Genomic DNA, 18,100 nt, shown 5'->3' with positions numbered 1-18,100 from the left:
AACAGAAACCTTGGGTGGGGCGCAAAGTCTCCAGAGGTTTCCGTTCAGGTTTCTAAGTGGGACAGGGGCATTATGTAAGATATTTTTTGTTCGGTTGGTAAAATTGGATTATTTTCTCGAGAAGATTGGAAGTTGAGGGAACACCTGATGGTAGTGTCTGGAAATATGTGACGCATAAATAGGGTAGAGTGTTATTTCCTTGGTAGAAATGTCAAAGGCTGGAGGGCATAGATTTAAGGTGAGTGGGGGGAAATGTAATGGAGATAATAGTATTAAGATTTTTAACATTAAAATAAAAATGTTCGGCACAGATACTGTGGACTGAAGACACTGTGGACTGTGGTCCTGCACTGCCCTGTTGTTTTTGTCGATTTATAAAATGTCAGCCTAAGAATACTATTTACGCAAAAATTGCATCGTTAAAAATACTATATAAGGATTGACATGTGCTTGCATTTCTGATGTCATTTGAACAAATACTTCACTTACCAGATGTGGAACTGGGAGGAGGGTGATGTGGTGTTGATGTAGTTGTAACTGGGAAAACAAAAGTAAAAATTCAGCTGCTGCAGCTTTCTGATGTTGAGTACACTGATGATTGATAACCCCTTAAGAGTTGAAACTCCTTCTATCTCGATCTGTAACAGGCAAACTCTGATCCAAATCAATGCTCACTAGCTTTCAATTATGTAATATAGGGAAATATCTTATCGCCTTCTATATTATTCAAGCAGGTGTACTGAATGTGGAGAGAACAAAATCATGAATTTAATTGCATCCAGTAAATGACAATAATCTTGTACATTTCCACGCAGACTGCTGCTCTTGATAAAACTGCCCTGGTGAATGCATTTGTGTATTCATTTACGTAACAATGCAATTTTTCTTATATCATTTGCAGAAATCCATCACTTACCAGTTGTTGAATGATGAACAGACGGAGTGATTGTTGTACTTCCTGTTGTAATTGTAATTTGGAAACAGAAAGAAAAATAATCAAACTGAAGACATTTTTGACTACTGCAAGGCAGTAAAATAGATCTTCATCCACTATCTGGTTATTCAATATTAGAGCAAAAATAAATTATTGCTTTTTAATATAACGCGGTCTCCTTCAGGTGGATAAGTGGAAATGTCAACATTGGTACAAAAATCACTATTTACTCATGTGATCATTTTCAAAACTTTATTTACCTTACTAGACCAAATGGCACTCGTTTCTTTTGGCTATTTTCCAAAGGCAACATGAAATGCAGATTTGAGTTGATGGATTTAGGCAATGGACTATAGACAATATACAATAAGTGCAGGAGTAGATATTTTGGCCCTTCGAGCCAGCACCGCCATTCAATGTGATCATGGCTGATCATCCCCAATCAGTACCCCGGTTCCTGCCTTCTCCCCATATCCCCTGACTCTCTCTTGAAAGCACTCTGAGGCAGAGAATTCCAAAGACTCACCACTCTCTATGAGAAAAAGTGTTTCCTCATCTCCGTTCTAAATGGCTTACTCCTTATTCTTAAACTGTGGCCCCTGGTTCTAGACTCCCCCAACATCGGGAACATGTTTCCTGCCATGTCTAGCATGTCTAGCATGTCGAAGCCCCTTATATGTTTCAATGAGATACCCTCTCATCCTTCTAAACTCCAGAGTTTACAAGCCCAGCTGCTCCATTCTCTCAGCATATGACAGTCCCGCCATCCCGGGAATTAACCTTGTAAACCAACGCTGCACTCCCTCAATAGCAAGAATGTCCTTCCTCAAATTAGGGGACCAAAACTGTACACAATACTCCAGGTGTGGTCTCACTAGGGCTCTGTGTCAAATACTTTGTGTCAAATTTGTGTCAAATACTTTCATTGTTTGCTTTTGTAATTATTTGTGATTCTATTGAAATACAAACTCACCACTTGTGGAACTGGTAGAGGGAGTTGTTGTTACTTTGCTGGTAGTTGGCTCTGCTGGAGAACAAGGGAAAGTATTCAAAAATGCTGCACACCAGCTCCATTTTCCACTAATCACAGAGAGTGACTTGACCAAACATGGTGAAGTGGATACGAGAAGTAATGATTAAAGTGCAGTCCTCAAATACAACATACCAAAGTTAGGTACCATTGAGGAAACCATCAGTTGCACCTCTTCTTATAAAAGTATTCTGATGTAATAATAGACAAATGAAGGGATGCACAACAAGAGTACAATTAACACGGGTGTCAGAATCTGTGCACAGATTTCATTTGTTTTGTAAACGCAGAGTGCAACTTTCAAACAAGGATCGATGCTGGATGTTTTGCATTTTGCCATACATTTCAAAAAGACTTGGAAGTAAATGTAGATGGGTTGATCAGGGCCGGATTTAGATGAAGCGAGGCCCTGGGCTATCCACTTGTGAGGCCCCTCCCAATCCCCCACCCCCATGACGAGAGAAAGATGGAAGAGTCCAACAGATTGACACCGTTGTGCAGCCGAGCGTGGCCAATTAGATAAGGGCTGGAAAGCTGCGCTTTTTATTTATTGCCAGTGCTAGTGTCGAGTTATCACCTTAAAACACTATTATTCCGAAATGGAGGGCAAGGGAAATTACTGAACTGTTGTTTAGAGACTACAGCGCATTGTGACAGCATATGTAAGAAAGGCCTATGACAGTGTCAAAAATATAATACACCTGGCCTTACGAAGCTTTTCAAAAAGGGGGGTGGCATGGCAGGATTACAAAAGATTTATGTGAAATAAGTGCACGTAGCGCCCGCTTAAGGGCCCTGGAACTCTGAGGTTTTAGATGCTCGCTGGCGCATTCAGATACTTATTTTGGAGTATTTTTGCACCAAATTTAGGACCAATATATCAGAAATAAATTTGGTTGAGTCAAGAGTAATGAGTGGTTGGAATGGGATGATTGGCGTCATTGTTGTATACATTTTAAAAAATCAAGAATTGAAGCTATCCTTGTTTTTCTTTGTCGTTCTGGAACAGTTTGGAAGTCGTGTTACAGCTTTATAGTTCTTTGGTTAGGCCACATTTGAAGTATTGCGTGCAGTTTTTGTCTCCGCACACAGGAAGCATTTGAATGCTTTGGAGAGTGTAAAGGACAGGTTTGCCAGAATGCTGCCTATTGTAAAATATTTGTTGTTCGGTTGGTAAAATTGGATTATTTTCTCGAGAAGATCGGAAGTTGAACGAGCACCTGATGGTTGCGTCAGGAAATATGAGATGCATCAATAGGGTAGAGTGTTATTTCCAGGATAGAAATATCAAAGCCTAGAGGGCACAGCGTTAAGGTGAGTGGGGGAAAATGTAATTGAGATTACTGTATTAAGATTTTTAACATTTTATATAAAATGTTCGGCACAGATACTGTGGACTGGAGATACTGTGGACTGTGGTCCTGTACTGTACTGTTGTATTTGTCGATTTATAATATGTCAGCCTAAGAGTACTACTTTCGCAGAAGGTGCAACATTGAAAATACTAAATAAGGATTGATATGTGCTTGCATTTCTAGTAGAACATGCATTTCTGATGTCATTTGAACAAATACTTCACTTACCAGGTGTGGAACTGGGAGGAGGGGGATGTTCTGTTGATGTAGTTGTAACTGGGAAAACAAAAGTAAGAATTTCAACATTGGTAAAAGAAGCTCTCATTACTCATGTGATATTTTTCAAACCTTTATTGACCTTACTGGACAATATGGTCATTGATTTTTTTGACTACTTTTCAGATGCAACTTGAAATGCAAGTTTATGTTAATGTATTTGAGTCAAATGCTCTCATCATTTGCTTTTGTAATTACTTGTTGATTCTACTGAAATAAAAACTCACCAATTGTGGAACTGGTAGAGGGAGTTGTTGTTACTTTGGTTGTAGTTGGCTCTGCTGGATAACAAGGGAAAGTATTAAAAAATGCTGTATACTGTAGCGGAACCTAGTGGTGGCTTGAGGCAAAGTGATCGCTCGCTATTAGCTGGCTCCATCATGTGATCGCGGATGTGTTTTCGCAGGCTTTTGGTTCCTCAGTTGATCGAGCTCCATCCAGGTAACAGGAGCTTTAATATATTTGGCTGACCCAGCACGCAGTTTTCCTATACTTCTTTTTCTTTGTCGTTTACAAATAAAGATTTGTTTTACTCAACCTGCTCGTCTCGCCAAAATACTATCTCCATTTGCCACTAATCAGAAAGAGTCACTTGAACAAGGCATGGTGGAGAGGATACCAAAAGTAATGATTAAAGTGCAGTCCACAAATACAACATAGCAAGGTTATAACATGGAGCAAACCATCAGTTGCACCTCTTCTTATGAAAGTATTCTGACATAATAATAGATCACTGAAGAGATGCATAGAGTACAGTGAACATGGTGTTGTAATCTGTGCATAGATTTCATCTGTTTTGTAAATGCAGAGTGCAACATTGAAACGAGCAAGGATTGATGCTGGAAGTTTTGCAGTTTGAGATACAATTCAAAAAGCCTGGGAAGTTAATGTAGATGGATTGATTAGTAAGTTTGCTGATCTCACCAATATTGGCAGAGTTCCGGAAGAGTCAGGATTTGCGGTTACAACTTTATAGAACTTTGGTTAGGCCGCATATGAAGTATTGCGTACAGTTTTGGTCTCCACATGCAAAAAAGATTTGAAGGCATTGGAGAGTGTAAGGAACAGGTTGACAGAATGTTGCTTAATTGAGGATATTAGGTATTAGAAGAAGTTGGACAAAATTGGATTGTTTTCTCGAGAATTTCAGAAGTTGAGGGGACACCTGATAGTTGGGTATGGAAATACATGAGGCATAAATAGGGTAGAGTGTTATTCCCAGGGTAGAAATGTCAAAGGCTAGAGGGAATAGCTCTAATATGAGTGGGGAGAATGTAATGGAGATTACCTTATTAAGATTTGTAAGTTTTTTTAAATGGAAAGTGCTTCATGTTCGGAACAGATACGGTGGACTGAAGCGTCTGGTCCTGTGCTCTATTGCTCTATTTGTCGATTCATAATATATCAGCCTCAGAGTACTACTTTCGCAAAAATTCCAATGTTGAATATCCTAAATAAGGATTGACATGTGCTCCCCCCTCCCCCCCCTCCCCCCAACCTCTCCATCTCAACTCACGCCTGGGCACCGAAGCAACTCAGGAGGTGAACCCTGAGCTCCGTCTCACAACAATCTGATGTGCACATCCGTACACATTCAAAGATTTAATCTCCCGTCTCCCCGCAGTGTGTAGACATGGCAGTAAATTCAATTAAAACATATCAAACCTGTGTGTTTCAAACAAATCATAAGTATAACTGCTCTGGCACTGGATGGTGCGCATTTTCCCTTTGTAGGTCACATCAATAGATGCGGGCATTCTGAATTATATCTTTAAAACAAAGCCACATGATGGAGAGGTCTTCTTTAACACTGTTGCTTATTAAAACTTAACACTGTTGCTTATTAAAACAAACCTTCAATCAGGATTGGCTCAAGAGTAACTCGGGAGTCGAACTTGGAACATCGCAGAAATGACAAGTAAACGACAAACTTGTCATACCCGTGGGAACTCGGTTAAACTCTTGATCATACACTTGCAATCTCGTACACAACCACGAGTCTTTCACTCGGGGTACCTCTTGTCTCAACTCGCAACGTGAGAGTGGCCTATAAGAATACTACTTTCGCAAAAGGTGCAACATTGAAAATACTAAATAAGGATTGATATGTGCTTGCATTTCTAGTAGATCATGCATTTCTGATGTCATTTGAACAAATACTTCACTTACCAGGTGTGGAACTGCTAGGAGGGGGATGTTCTGTTGATGTAGTTGTAACTGGGAAAACAAAAGTAAGAATTTCAACATTGGTAAAAGAAGCTCATGTGATATTTTTCAAAACTTTATTAACCTTACTGGACAATATGGTCATTGATTTTTTTTGTCTACTTTTCAGATGCAACTTGAAATGCAAGTTTATGTTAATGTATTTGAGTCAAATACTCTCATCGTTTGCTTTTGTAATTACTTGTTGATTCTACTGAAATAAAAACTCACCAATTGTGGAACTGGTATAGGGAGTTGTTGTTACTTTGGTTGTAGTTGGCTCTGCTGGATAACAAGGGAAAGTATTAAAAAATGCTGTATACTGTAGCGGAACACAGTGGTGGCTTGAGGCAAAGCAATCCCTCGCTATTAGCTGGCTCCATCACGTGATCGCGGATGTGTTTTCGCAGGCTTTTGGTTCCTCAGTTGATCGAGCTCCATCCAGGTAACAGGAGCTTTACTATATTTGGCTGACCCAGCACGCAGTTTGCCTATATTTCTTTTTGTTTGTCGTTTACAAATAAAGATTTGTTTTACTCAACCTGGTCGTCTCACCAAAATACTATCTCCATTTGCCACTAATCAGAAAGAGTCACTTGAACAAGACATGGTGGAGAGGATACCAAAAGTAATGATTAAAGTGCAGTTCACAAATACAACATAGCAATGTTATAACATGGAGCAAACCATCAGTTGCACCTCTTCTTATGAAAGTATACTGACATAATAATAGATCACTGAAGAGATGCATAGAGTACAGTGAACATGGTGTTGTAATCTGTGCATAGATTTCATCTGTTTTGTAAATGCAGAGTGCAACATTGAAACGAGCAAGGATTGATGCTGGAAGTTTTACCGTTTGCGATACAATTCAAAAAGCCTGGGAAGTTAATGTAGATGGATTGATTAGTAGGTTTGCTGATCACACCAATATTGGCAGAGTTCCGGAAGAGTCAGGATTTGCGGTTACAACTTTATAGAACTTTGGTTAGGCCGCATATGAAGTATTGCGTACAGTTTTGGTCTCCACATGCAAAAAGATTTGAAGGCATTGGATAGTGTAAGGAACAGGTTGACAGAATGCTACTTAATTGAGGATATTAGGTATTAGAAGAAGTCGGACAAAATTGGATTGTTTTCTCGAGAATTTCAGAAGTTGAGGGGACACCTGATAGTTGGGTATGGAAATACATGAGGCATAAATAGGGTAGAGTGTTATTCCCAGGGTAGAAATGTCAAACGCTAGAGGGAATAGCTCTGATATGAGTGGGGAGAATGTAATGGAGATTACCTTATTAAGATTTGTAAGTTTTTTTAAATGGAAAGTGCTTCATGTTCGGAACAGATACGGTGGACTGAAGCGTCTGGTCCTGTGCTCTATTGCTCTATTTGTCGATTCATAATATATCAGCCTCAGAGTACTACTTTCGCAAAAATTCCAACGTTGAATATTCTAAATAAGGATTGACATGTGCTTGCATTTCTAGTGAAACATGCATTTGAACAAATACTTTTGAACAAATATTTCAATTACCAGATGTGGTACTGGGAGGGGGGTGATGTGTTGTTGATGTAGTTGTTCCTGGGAAAATAAAAATAAAAATTCAGCGCTACAGCTTTCTGATGTCGAGTACACTGATGATTGATAACCCCTTTAGAGGTGAAACTTCTTCTTATCTCGACCTGTAACAGGCAAACTCTGATCCAAATCAATGCTCACTTGCTTCAAATTATGTGATATAGGGATATATCTTGTCCATTTCTATATTATTCAATGTACATGGGTTGATTAGTAAGTTTGCAGTTGTAACTGGGAAAAGAAGAAGAAATTTTCAACTGCCACAGCTTTGTGATGTGGAGTACATGGATGATTCATAACCCCTTAAGAGATGAAACTCCTTATCTCAATCTTAACAGGCAAACTCTGATCCTAACCGACACTCCCTACATTTCAATAGTCATGTCTGGAAATGATCTGCTTTTGTATTACTCATGTAGGTGTACTGAATGTGGAGAGAACAAAAAATGATAATAACCAGCAGTGAGTTCTTACTTTTTCCAAATCTTTAAAATAATGAAAATGCCAGTGCCGTATGGAATAGGCAGAAGAGAGGGATTAGCTGCTGTGTTGTTATACAACAGTACCATGGTTTCAAATGCCAAATGGTCTAATACAATACAATACAATACGGTTTTATTCGTCACATTGCACATAAAGTGCAAGTGAAATAAATTTGCCAGCAGCGGTACAATGAGAAAGAACAAACAAAAACACAATAAAAATTTAACACAAACATCCACCACAGCATTCATCGCTGTGGTGACAATGTGTTATCAGTTGATAATTCGATTGATCTGTCACCTCCTACCTGTTGTCGGCTTTGTCGTGGATGCAGTTGTTGTTCCACTTGTTGTAGTTGTCACTGCTGGGGAACAAAGAAAAACATTGAAAACTGCTGCACACCTCCTTAACATCCCACATCTCAGAACATGTTGAAGTCCTTAGTTGTTTCACAGATGTGAAAAAAAATTATTACAGTTACAATAGCTGGAGCTATAAATTCAAGCTAATTTGTCTCACTGCTTTTAAGAAACTGCATTTGGTTGGATGGGAGCCACTCGTGGATCTAATGGGAGAACTTTGCCTTTTCAAAGAATAATCAAAATCAGTAAGCTACAGTGTAAATTACTACACACCACTCAAGTAAAATTTCAACCCGAGTCTATTGGCCATAAAAATTGTTGACTCATCTCTGAAATTTATATGTGTTTTTATTTTTAACCACACAAACGTTTTCCATTTCTGCTGAATGAATCCATCACTTACCAGTTGATGAAGTGGAAATGGGTGTAGTTGTTGTTGTACTTTCTGTCACTGTTGTAAGAAAGAGAAAAACATTCAAAACTGAAGAATTTGTAATCAACAGTAATCCAGTAGTGTTGATGGGGATGCATTGATTAGTTATTTTATACCTAAGCGTAAATAGGAAATTATTGGTTACTAATGCTAAATCCATTTCCTTTGATCGGAAAAGTGAAAATGGAAGAATATTAACCAGCACAATATACAAAGTGGCAATTTTTAGGTGAAATCTGTCAAAGATTCAAATAGAAAATGTCAATTGTGTATTGCCATCCATGCAAGATCCAAGTATTAAATTACAATCAAATGCTGGTAATATTTTGTAGATAAGTTGATGAGCATTTTGAAATCAGATTCACACAACCATCTCAGTAACATCATCCAAAGGTTCTCTGGAACTTCAGCCGGTGAGGAGAGACTTGATAGAAGTACTGTTTATAAAATTATGAGAGGCGTAGATAGAATACAAATTCAGAACTTTTTTTCCCAGTGTGTGTAAATATGACATCTACACAACACATAATTTAAGATAATCTTTAATCCACATACAGACTTAACAGCATGATAGTAGTCACTGCATCCTGTCTGCTATCGAACTGCGTAGCATAGGAAGTAGGTGTTAATATAAATGATACAGCAAGGCAGGGTTAGTGATGGTAACCTATATATGCATCATGCATGCATCAACCAATCTACAATGTGGAAATGACCAACACAAGAAAGCATAGCTATAAGGCGTGGGGGGAAGTGGGGGAAAAATAATTGAGATGGATGGGGCAAGTTTTTCTTTTGCACAGAGGGTGGTGGGAGTCTGGAACACATTGCCAGGGGTGGTGGTGGAAAATGGAAAATTTGTAGTTGATTGATACCCAGCAGTGATGACTGACACCCTAGACGGTTATTTATAAATGACGTTCAGGTGTAATGAGAGTCAACTATTTGGTAATTAATGCATCAAAAGAAAAATATAAATGAACACATGCACAGTTAGAAACGCAGCAGCAAATGTTTGTTTCCTAAGCACTTTTTCAATTTATTAGACAAAGAACAAAGGGAAAGAATACAAACAAATACAATTAATCATCATCCATAAATGATTTTGTCAAGCATTCTATGGAATAAAAAATCTGTTGTGTTTCACAATCAACGCTCCTGAAAGTGGTGACATAGGTGGTGAAGTTAATATTTGGTATTCTTGTTTTCATAGGTTGATAAGATGGAAGAGTCCACCAGATTGACACCGATGTGCTGCTGAGCATGGCCAATGAGATAAATTAAAAAATTAAATTAAATTAAATTTCTTTATTTATATAGCACATTTTTAGTCAACTTGCATTGACCCCAAAGTGCTTCACATAATTACATCCACACACACAGGCAAAGGTGGGTGAAGTGTCTTGCCCAAGGACACACACAGGCAAAGGTGGGTGAAGTGTCTTGCCCAAGGACACAACGACAGTATGCACTCCAAGCGGGATTCGAACCAGCTACCTTCCGGTTGCCAGCCGAACACTTAGCCCATTGTGCCATCTGTCGTTGTGGGCGCGATGGGGCTGGAAAGCTGCGCTTTTTATTTATTGCCAGTGCTACTGTCGAGTTATCAGCTTAAAACAATATTATTCAGAAATGAAAGGCAAGGAAAATTACTGAACTGTTGTTTAGAGACTACAGTGCGTTGTGACAGCATATGTAAGAAAGGCCTATGACAGTGTCAAAAATAACATACACCAGGCCCTTACGAAGCTTTTCAAAAAGGGGGGTGGCATGGCAGGATTACAAAATTTTATGTGAAATAAGTGCACGTAGCGCCCGCTTAAGGGCCCTGGAAGCTCTGGCATTTTAGATGCTCGCTGGTGCATTCTGAGCCTTATTTTGGAGCATTTTTGCACCAAATTTTTGACCAATATTTCAGAAATAATTTTGGTTGAGTCAAAAGTGATGTTGTTGACAACCTCCTGGAGAACTGTGACATACTATGTATGCAAGAGACATTCTTAGCGAACTTGGCTTGGACAAACTCAATTCTCTCAATGACAACTTTCATGGGGCTGGGGAGTCTACAACTGACCTTGGCATGGGAATAGTCAGAGGTAGGATACCAGGTGGTGTGGCTATTCTATGGAACAAGAAGCTTGACCCATCAGTAAATGTGATTCGGCTTGATGTTGTCTGGTGCATTGCCATACACTTTACTCACAACGACAAGGAATTTGTTATCCTGAATATATATACACCCTATGAATGCCATCAGAATGAGGATGAATATTTAAATAGACTTGCTTTCATACATTCTTTCATTCAAAACAATAATTATTGTAGTGTATATGTCATTGGGGATATGAATGCAGATATCTCAGATAGTAACTCATTATTTGCCAATCATATGGCTCAGTTCTGTCAAGATAATAATTTAATATTGTCAAGCAAAGTGCTTTTACCTACAGATAGCTATACTTATATTAGTGAGGCCTGGCACACCACATCATGGCTGGACCACTGTATTAGTACAGCTGATGCACATGCCTCATTGGGGTGTATGAGCATTCTGTACGGGGCAGCAATGACTGATCATATACCTGTTGCTATGACAATAAATGTTGAACACATACCTGTGGTATCCAGAGATAGAAATAGCTTTAATACAGAAAAACTGGACTGGTCAGCGCTTACAAAGGAAGACATCCTAGCCTATTATGCCCATACAGATAAATCCTTAAGCAATATTCATCTACCTAAAGATGCAATAATATGTAGCAATGTTAATTGTAAAGATATGAAACATAGGAGAGATATCTGCTCCATGTATAATGATATAGTAAGCGCCTAATATGTAGGCAGTGAGCCCTACTGCAAGCATAAAAATAAGACACATAACATCAGACCTGGCTGGAATAAGTGTGTAGCTGAGTATCATACTGAAGCCCGTAAAGCCACCAAATCATGGGCTATGGCAGGTAGACCCAGACAGGGGCCTGTGTTTGAGCACAAGAAGCTCACTAATGCAAGGTATAAGTATGCTGTTCGCTTCATCTGTAAAAATGAGCAAGCTATGAGGGCTGATTCCATGGCTAAGAAGCTGCTAATTAACAATGCTGCAGATTTTTGGAAGGATGTGAGAGCTCTTAGCAGTTGCAAAACATCTCTACCATGTACTGTAGATGGAATCTCCGGAACAGCTAATATCGCGGAGTTATGGCGACAACATTATAGCACATGGTGATTATGTCACATGAGGTGTATCATGCCATGAACAAGCTGTCCAACAACAAAGCAAGTGGCTTGAATCATATCTCTGCTGAACATCTTAAGTATGCGAGTATGAGGATAGCTCCTCTCCTAGCTATTTGTTTTACTGGCTTTATGATTCATGGCTTGTTACCAGACTCAATGTTGTCTGTCCTGTTAGTGCCGGTCATTAAGGACAAAGCTGGTAAAGTAGGCAGCCTAAATAATTACAGGCCCATAGCTTTAGCCAGCATATTGTCAAAAGTCTTAGAAAGAGTTCTGCTGGATAGAATAAATGAGTTTGTTAACTCCACAGATAACCAGTTTGGCTTTAAAGCTAAACATGGCACTGACTTATGCATATATGCCCTAAAGGAGATTGTAAACAAATATAGAGGATAAAACTCTTCAATCCTTATGTGCTTTATTGATGCTTCCAAAGCCTTTGACCGTGTTAATCACAGAAAGCTGTTTGGTAAAATGAGTCAAAGAGGGGTGCCTGAATACATTGTTAGAATTCTGGCCTACTGGTATGCCCACCAGACTATGCAAATAAAATGGGGCAATAGGGTCTCAGCCCCATTTGGGGTTAGCAATGGTGTTAGACAAGGGGGAATTTTGTCCCCAGTCCTTTTTAATCTATATATTGATGATCTGTCTAAACAATTGAACGCCTGTAACACTGGGTGCGTGATTGGTAATATTTTAGTGAACCATATTATGTATGCAGATGATCTTGTGGTCTTTAGTCCATCTAGCGCTGGTCTCCAGCAGCTCCTTACTATATGTTCCGTGTATGGTGTGGAACATGCCATTAAATATAATGCTAGTAAGAGTGCTGTTATGGTCTGTAGAACCAAAGAGGATAAATACCTAAAATATCCTGTTTTTAAATTGTCTGACAACAATCTTAGTGTCTGTAATAAGATAAAATATCTAGGGCATATTATTACAGAACAAATGACAGATGATGAGTATATTTATAGGCAACGACGCATGCTGTATGTACAGGCAAATATCCTCTTGCGTAAATTTGGTGCGTGTGCAGATGTGGTGAAGATGTCGCTATTTAGAGCATACTGCACACCCCTCTACACTGCGCACCTGTAGTCGAACTATTTAAAGACAAGTATGCAGAGACTAAAGGTGGCATATAATGATGCCATGAGAACACTGCTAAGGCAACCTAGATGGTGTAGAGCCAGTAATATGTTTGTGGCTGCAGGAGTCAGTACTTTAGAAGCTATCCTAAGACACCACATGTATAAATTCATTTGCAGGATAAATGACTCTAAAAATGTGCTTATTGTGGCCTTGACAAACATAAGGGTTAGCACTACACGTTACGAATCCCAGTTGTGGAGACACTGGTATCGTTGTCTCGTTGTAGGACATTGATCATCTTTTAATCTGGATTTTTAACTTAAGTATTCTGGGTTTTTGTTAAATATAAATTATGATGTTTTTATGTGATATACCATGATTTTATATATATTTATGATATTTGATATGCAATGCATTTTTAATGTAATGTTGCCCCTTGTCTGGACCTTGAGTCCGTAATAAAGTTAATTATTATTATTATTATTATTATTATTATTATTATTATTATTATTATTATTATTATTATTATTATTATTATTATTATTATTATTATTATTATTATTATTAAATACATCACTTACCAGGTGTGGAATTGGGAGGAGGGGGATGTTCTGTTGATGTAGTTGTAACTGGGAAAACAAAAGTAAGAATTTCAACATTGGTAAAAGAAACTCTCTTTACTCGTGTGATATTTTTCAAAACTTTATTGACCTTATTAGACAATATGGTCATTGATTTTTTTGTCTACTTTTCAGATGCAACTTGAAATGCAAGTTTATGTTAATATATTTGAGTCAAATACTCTCATCATTTGCTTTTGTAATTACTTGTTGCTTCTACTGAAATAAAAACTCACCAATTGTGGAACTGATAGAGGGAGTTGTTGTTACTTTGGTTGTAGTTGGCTCTGCTGGATAACAAGGGAAAGTATTAAAAAATGCTGTATACTGTAGCGGAACCTAGTGGTGGCTTGAGGCAAAGTGATCGCTCGCGATTAGCTGGCTCCATCACGTGATCGCGGATGTGTTTTCGCAGGCTTTTGGTTCCTCAGTTGATCGAGCTCCATCCAGGTAACAGGAGCTTTAATATATTTGGCTGACCCAGCACACAGTTTTCCTATATTTCTTTTTGTTTGTCGTTTACAAATAAAGATTTGTTTTACTCAACCTGCTCGTCTCGCCAAAATACTATCTCCATTTGCCACTAATCAGAAAGAGTCACTTGAACAAGACATGGTGGAGAGGATACCAAAAGTAATGATTAAAGTGCAGTTCACAAATACAACATAGCAAGGTTATAACATGGAGCAAACCATCAGTTTGCTTATGAAAGTGCAACATTGAAACGAGCAAGGATTGATGCTGTAAGTTTTGCAGTTTGCGATACAATTCAAAAAGCCTGGGAAGTTAATGTAGATGGATTGATTAGTAAGTTTGCTGATCACACCAATATTGGCAGAGTTCCGGAAGAGTCAGGATTTGCGGTTACAACTTTATAGAACTTTGGTTAGGCCGCATATGAAGTATTGCGTACAGTTTTGGTCTCCACATGCAAAAAGATTTGAAGGCATTGGAGAGTGTAAGGAACAGGTTTACAGAATGCTGCTTAATTGAGGATATTAGGTATTAGAAGAAGTTGGACAAAATTGGATTGTTTTCTCGAGAATTTCAGAAGTTGAGGGGACACCTGATAGTTGGGTATGGAAATACATGAGACATAAATAGGGTAGAGTGTTATTCCCAGGGTAGAAATGTCAAAGGCTAGAAGGAATAGCTCTAATATAAGTGGGGAGAATGTAATGGAGATTACCTTATTAAGATTTGTAACTTTTTTATAAATGGAAAGTGCTTCATGGTCGGAACAGATACGGTGGACTGAAGCGTCTGGTCCTGTGCTCTACTGCTCTATTTGTCGATTCATAATATATCAGCCTCAGAGTACTACTTTCGCAAAAATTCCAACGTTGAATATTCTAAATAAGGATTGACATGTGCTCCCCCCCCCCCCCAACCTCTCCATCTCAACTCACGCCTGGGCACCGAAGCAACTCAGGAGGTGAACCCTGAGCTCCGTCTCACAACAATCTGATGTGCACATCCGTCCACATTCAAAGATTTAATCTCCCGTCTCCCCGCAGTGTGTAGACATGGCAGTAAATTCAATTAAAACATATCAAACCTGTGTGTTTCAAACAAATCATAAGTATAACTGCTCTGGCACTGGATGGTGCGCATTTTCCCTTTGTAGGTCACATCAATAGATGCGGGCATTCTGAATTATATCTTTAAAACAAAGCCACATGATGGAGAGGTCTCCTTTAACAGTGTTGCTTATTAAAACATAACACTGTTGCTTATTAAAACAAACCTTCAATCAGGATTGGCTCAAGAGTAACTCGGGAGTCGAACTTGGAACATCGCAGAAATGACAAGTAAACGGCAAACTTGTCATACCCGTAGGAACTCGGTTAAACTCTTGATCATACACTTGCAATCTCGTACACAACCACGAGTCTTTCACTCGGGGTACCTCTTGTCTCAACTCGCAATGTGAGAATGGCCTATAAGAGTACTACTTTCGCAAAAGGTGCAACATTGAAAATACTAAATAAGGATTGATATGTGCTTGCATTTCTAGTAGAACATGCATTTCTGATGTCATTTGAACAAATACTTCACTTACCAGGTGTGGAACTGGGAGGAGGGGGATGTTCTGTTGATGTAGTTGTAACTGGGAAAACAAAAGTAAGAATTTCAACATTGGTAAAAGAAGCTCATGTGATATTTTTCAAAACGTTATTGACCTTACTGGACAATATGGTCATTGATTTTTTTGTCTACTTTTCAGATGCAACTTGAAATTCAAGTTTATGTTAATGTATTTGAGCCAAATACTCTCATCGTTTGCTTTTGTAATTACTTGTTGATTCTACTGAAATAAAAACTCACCAATTGTGGAACTGGTAGAGGGAGTTGTTGTTACTTTGGTTGTAGTTGGCTCTGCTGGATAACAAGGGAAAGTATTAAAACATGCTGTATACTGTAGCGGAACACAGTGGTGGCTTGAGGCAAAGTGATCGCTCGCTATTAGCTGGCTTCATCACGTGATAGCGGATGTGTTTTCGCAGGCTTTTGGTTCCTCAGTTGATCGAGCTCCATCCAGGTAACAGGAGCTTTAATATATTTGGCTGACCCAGCACGCAGTTTTCCTATATTTCTTTTTGTTTACCGTTTACAAATAAAGATTTGTTTTACTCAACCTGCTCGTCTCGCCAAAATACTATCTCCATTTGCCACTAATCAGAAAGAGTCACTTGAACAAGACATAATAATAGATCACTGAAGAGATGCATAGAGTACAGTGAACATGGTGTTGTAATCTGTGCATAGATTGCATCAGTTTTGTAAATGCAGTGTGCAACATTGAAATGAGCAAGGATTGATGCTGTAAGTTTTGCAGTTTGCGATACAATTCAAAAAGCCTGGGAAGTTAATGTAGATGGATTGATTAGTAAGTTTGCTGATCACACCAATATTGGCAGAGTTCCGGAAGAGTCAGGATTTGCGGTTACAACTTTATAGAACTTTGGTTAGGCCGCATATGAAGTATTGCGTACAGTTTTGGTCTCCACATGCAAAAAGATTTGAAGGCATTGGAGAGTGTAAGGAACAGGTTGACAGAATGCTGCTTAATAGTAAGATTAAACGAGAACTTATCAGTTTGATCTTTATTTTATGAGGAGTAACGTTGAGGGAATACGTGAAGATCCCCGCGAGGACGCATGCGTGTCATTCTTCAAAGCAGCGGTGTGAAATCACAGATAACTGTAATGACTAAACATAGTAAGATTAGAGAAGAGATATCAGTTGAGTATATGATCAAGGGTGGGAGCGGAGGGCACGTATTCCCTCAACGTTACTCCTCATAAAATAAAGATCAAACTTCAAACTGGTAAGTTCTCGTTTAATCTTACTATTTTACTTCGGAGTCACGTGAGTGACTACGTGAAGATTTTAAAGCTCTGGGATTTCATGCCATGGAAACGAGTCCATGCATCACATCTGCCTTGATTATGGGGAGAATAGTGTTAACATCATTAGATATCAATATGATATTGAAACAACGAAAATTTTATTAACACCAAATCATAGCCCCTATTTATGGGGTAAAATCATATTACAGAACTTAAAAGTGTTTCTGCAAATGTTCCAGGTTCAATGACTGTTTTATTATAAAATCGTTGGAACGTTCTTTCCGTTGACCATCCTGCAGTCTTGAGGATTTGGTCCATTGGAACATCCAACTGTATTGCTGCTGATGTAGCTGCAGCCCTGGTGGAGTGAGATTTAAAAATGTTAGTATCTACTCCCGCCTTTATTACGACCTGTTTTAGCCATCTTGAGATGGTCTGGACTGTCACTTTTTTATGTGGCTGTTTGTGGCTGATTAACAGTGCCATTTCTTTGCCTCTGATGATTCTTGTATGTTCCATATATTATATTGCCAGAAATTCCAGAACAGACGGAATGTTGTTTGATCTGTGGTTGAGGTTATTGTCGTGACAGTACTCCCCCATTTTTTGATGTGCACCAAGTACTGTTTTTTGGTGGACTGTCTGTGGGCCGATGCAATCATATCCATTGTTCGGTCCGTCAGTCCCAGGTGTTGTAGTGGCGCTTTCAAATTCTACAAATTAATAGGTTTGTATGATTATGACAGGGGTGACTTTCCTGTGTTACCGGATGGACCAGTAAACTTGGTCTATGATGGATGGTGATGCATGGTTTTAATACCATGTCTAGTATCACCGGGAACCATGGTTGAGTAGGCCAATCGGGTACTATCAAAATATCAGACGCAGAGTCTTGTTGTATTTTCCTTAATACCCGACTCATGAGGTAGAAAGGAGGGAATGCATAAATAAACAATTTCCCCCAATGCAGCGAAAATGCATCTGTTGCTGCTGCCCCAGGGTCTGGTTCCCATGAAACATAATTTGATAACTGGTGATTGAGCCTGGATGCAAAACGATCGATATCTGGTGTTCCATACGATGCTGTAATTTCAGCAAATACATTTTTATCCAACATCCATTCAGTGTTTTCATT

At 38.8% G+C, this 18,100-nt stretch overlaps 1 protein-coding gene across 1 annotated transcript in view; it reads right to left on the bottom strand.

Moving 5' to 3' along the window:
• LOC116984979 (mucin-2-like) overlaps positions 1 to 18,100 on the bottom strand; it is a 221,466-nt gene that overhangs the window by 25,669 nt on the left and 177,697 nt on the right. The window contains exons 81-91 of the mRNA XM_033039340.1: positions 15,941 to 15,994; positions 15,675 to 15,722; positions 13,849 to 13,902; positions 13,574 to 13,621; positions 6,032 to 6,085; positions 5,765 to 5,812; positions 3,823 to 3,876; positions 3,548 to 3,595; positions 1,908 to 1,958; positions 917 to 958; positions 490 to 537 (exon numbers count right to left, since the gene is read on the bottom strand). Of these exons, the coding sequence (XP_032895231.1) occupies positions 490 to 537; positions 917 to 958; positions 1,908 to 1,958; positions 3,548 to 3,595; positions 3,823 to 3,876; positions 5,765 to 5,812; positions 6,032 to 6,085; positions 13,574 to 13,621; positions 13,849 to 13,902; positions 15,675 to 15,722; positions 15,941 to 15,994 (549 nt within the window). The remainder of the gene's footprint in view (positions 1 to 489; positions 538 to 916; positions 959 to 1,907; positions 1,959 to 3,547; positions 3,596 to 3,822; positions 3,877 to 5,764; positions 5,813 to 6,031; positions 6,086 to 13,573; positions 13,622 to 13,848; positions 13,903 to 15,674; positions 15,723 to 15,940; positions 15,995 to 18,100) is intronic.

This window comes from Amblyraja radiata, chromosome 21 (genome assembly GCF_010909765.2).
Source record: "Amblyraja radiata isolate CabotCenter1 chromosome 21, sAmbRad1.1.pri, whole genome shotgun sequence".
Taxonomy (NCBI): domain Eukaryota; kingdom Metazoa; phylum Chordata; class Chondrichthyes; order Rajiformes; family Rajidae; genus Amblyraja; species Amblyraja radiata.
This window is presented reverse-complemented; position numbering and strand designations above follow the sequence as displayed.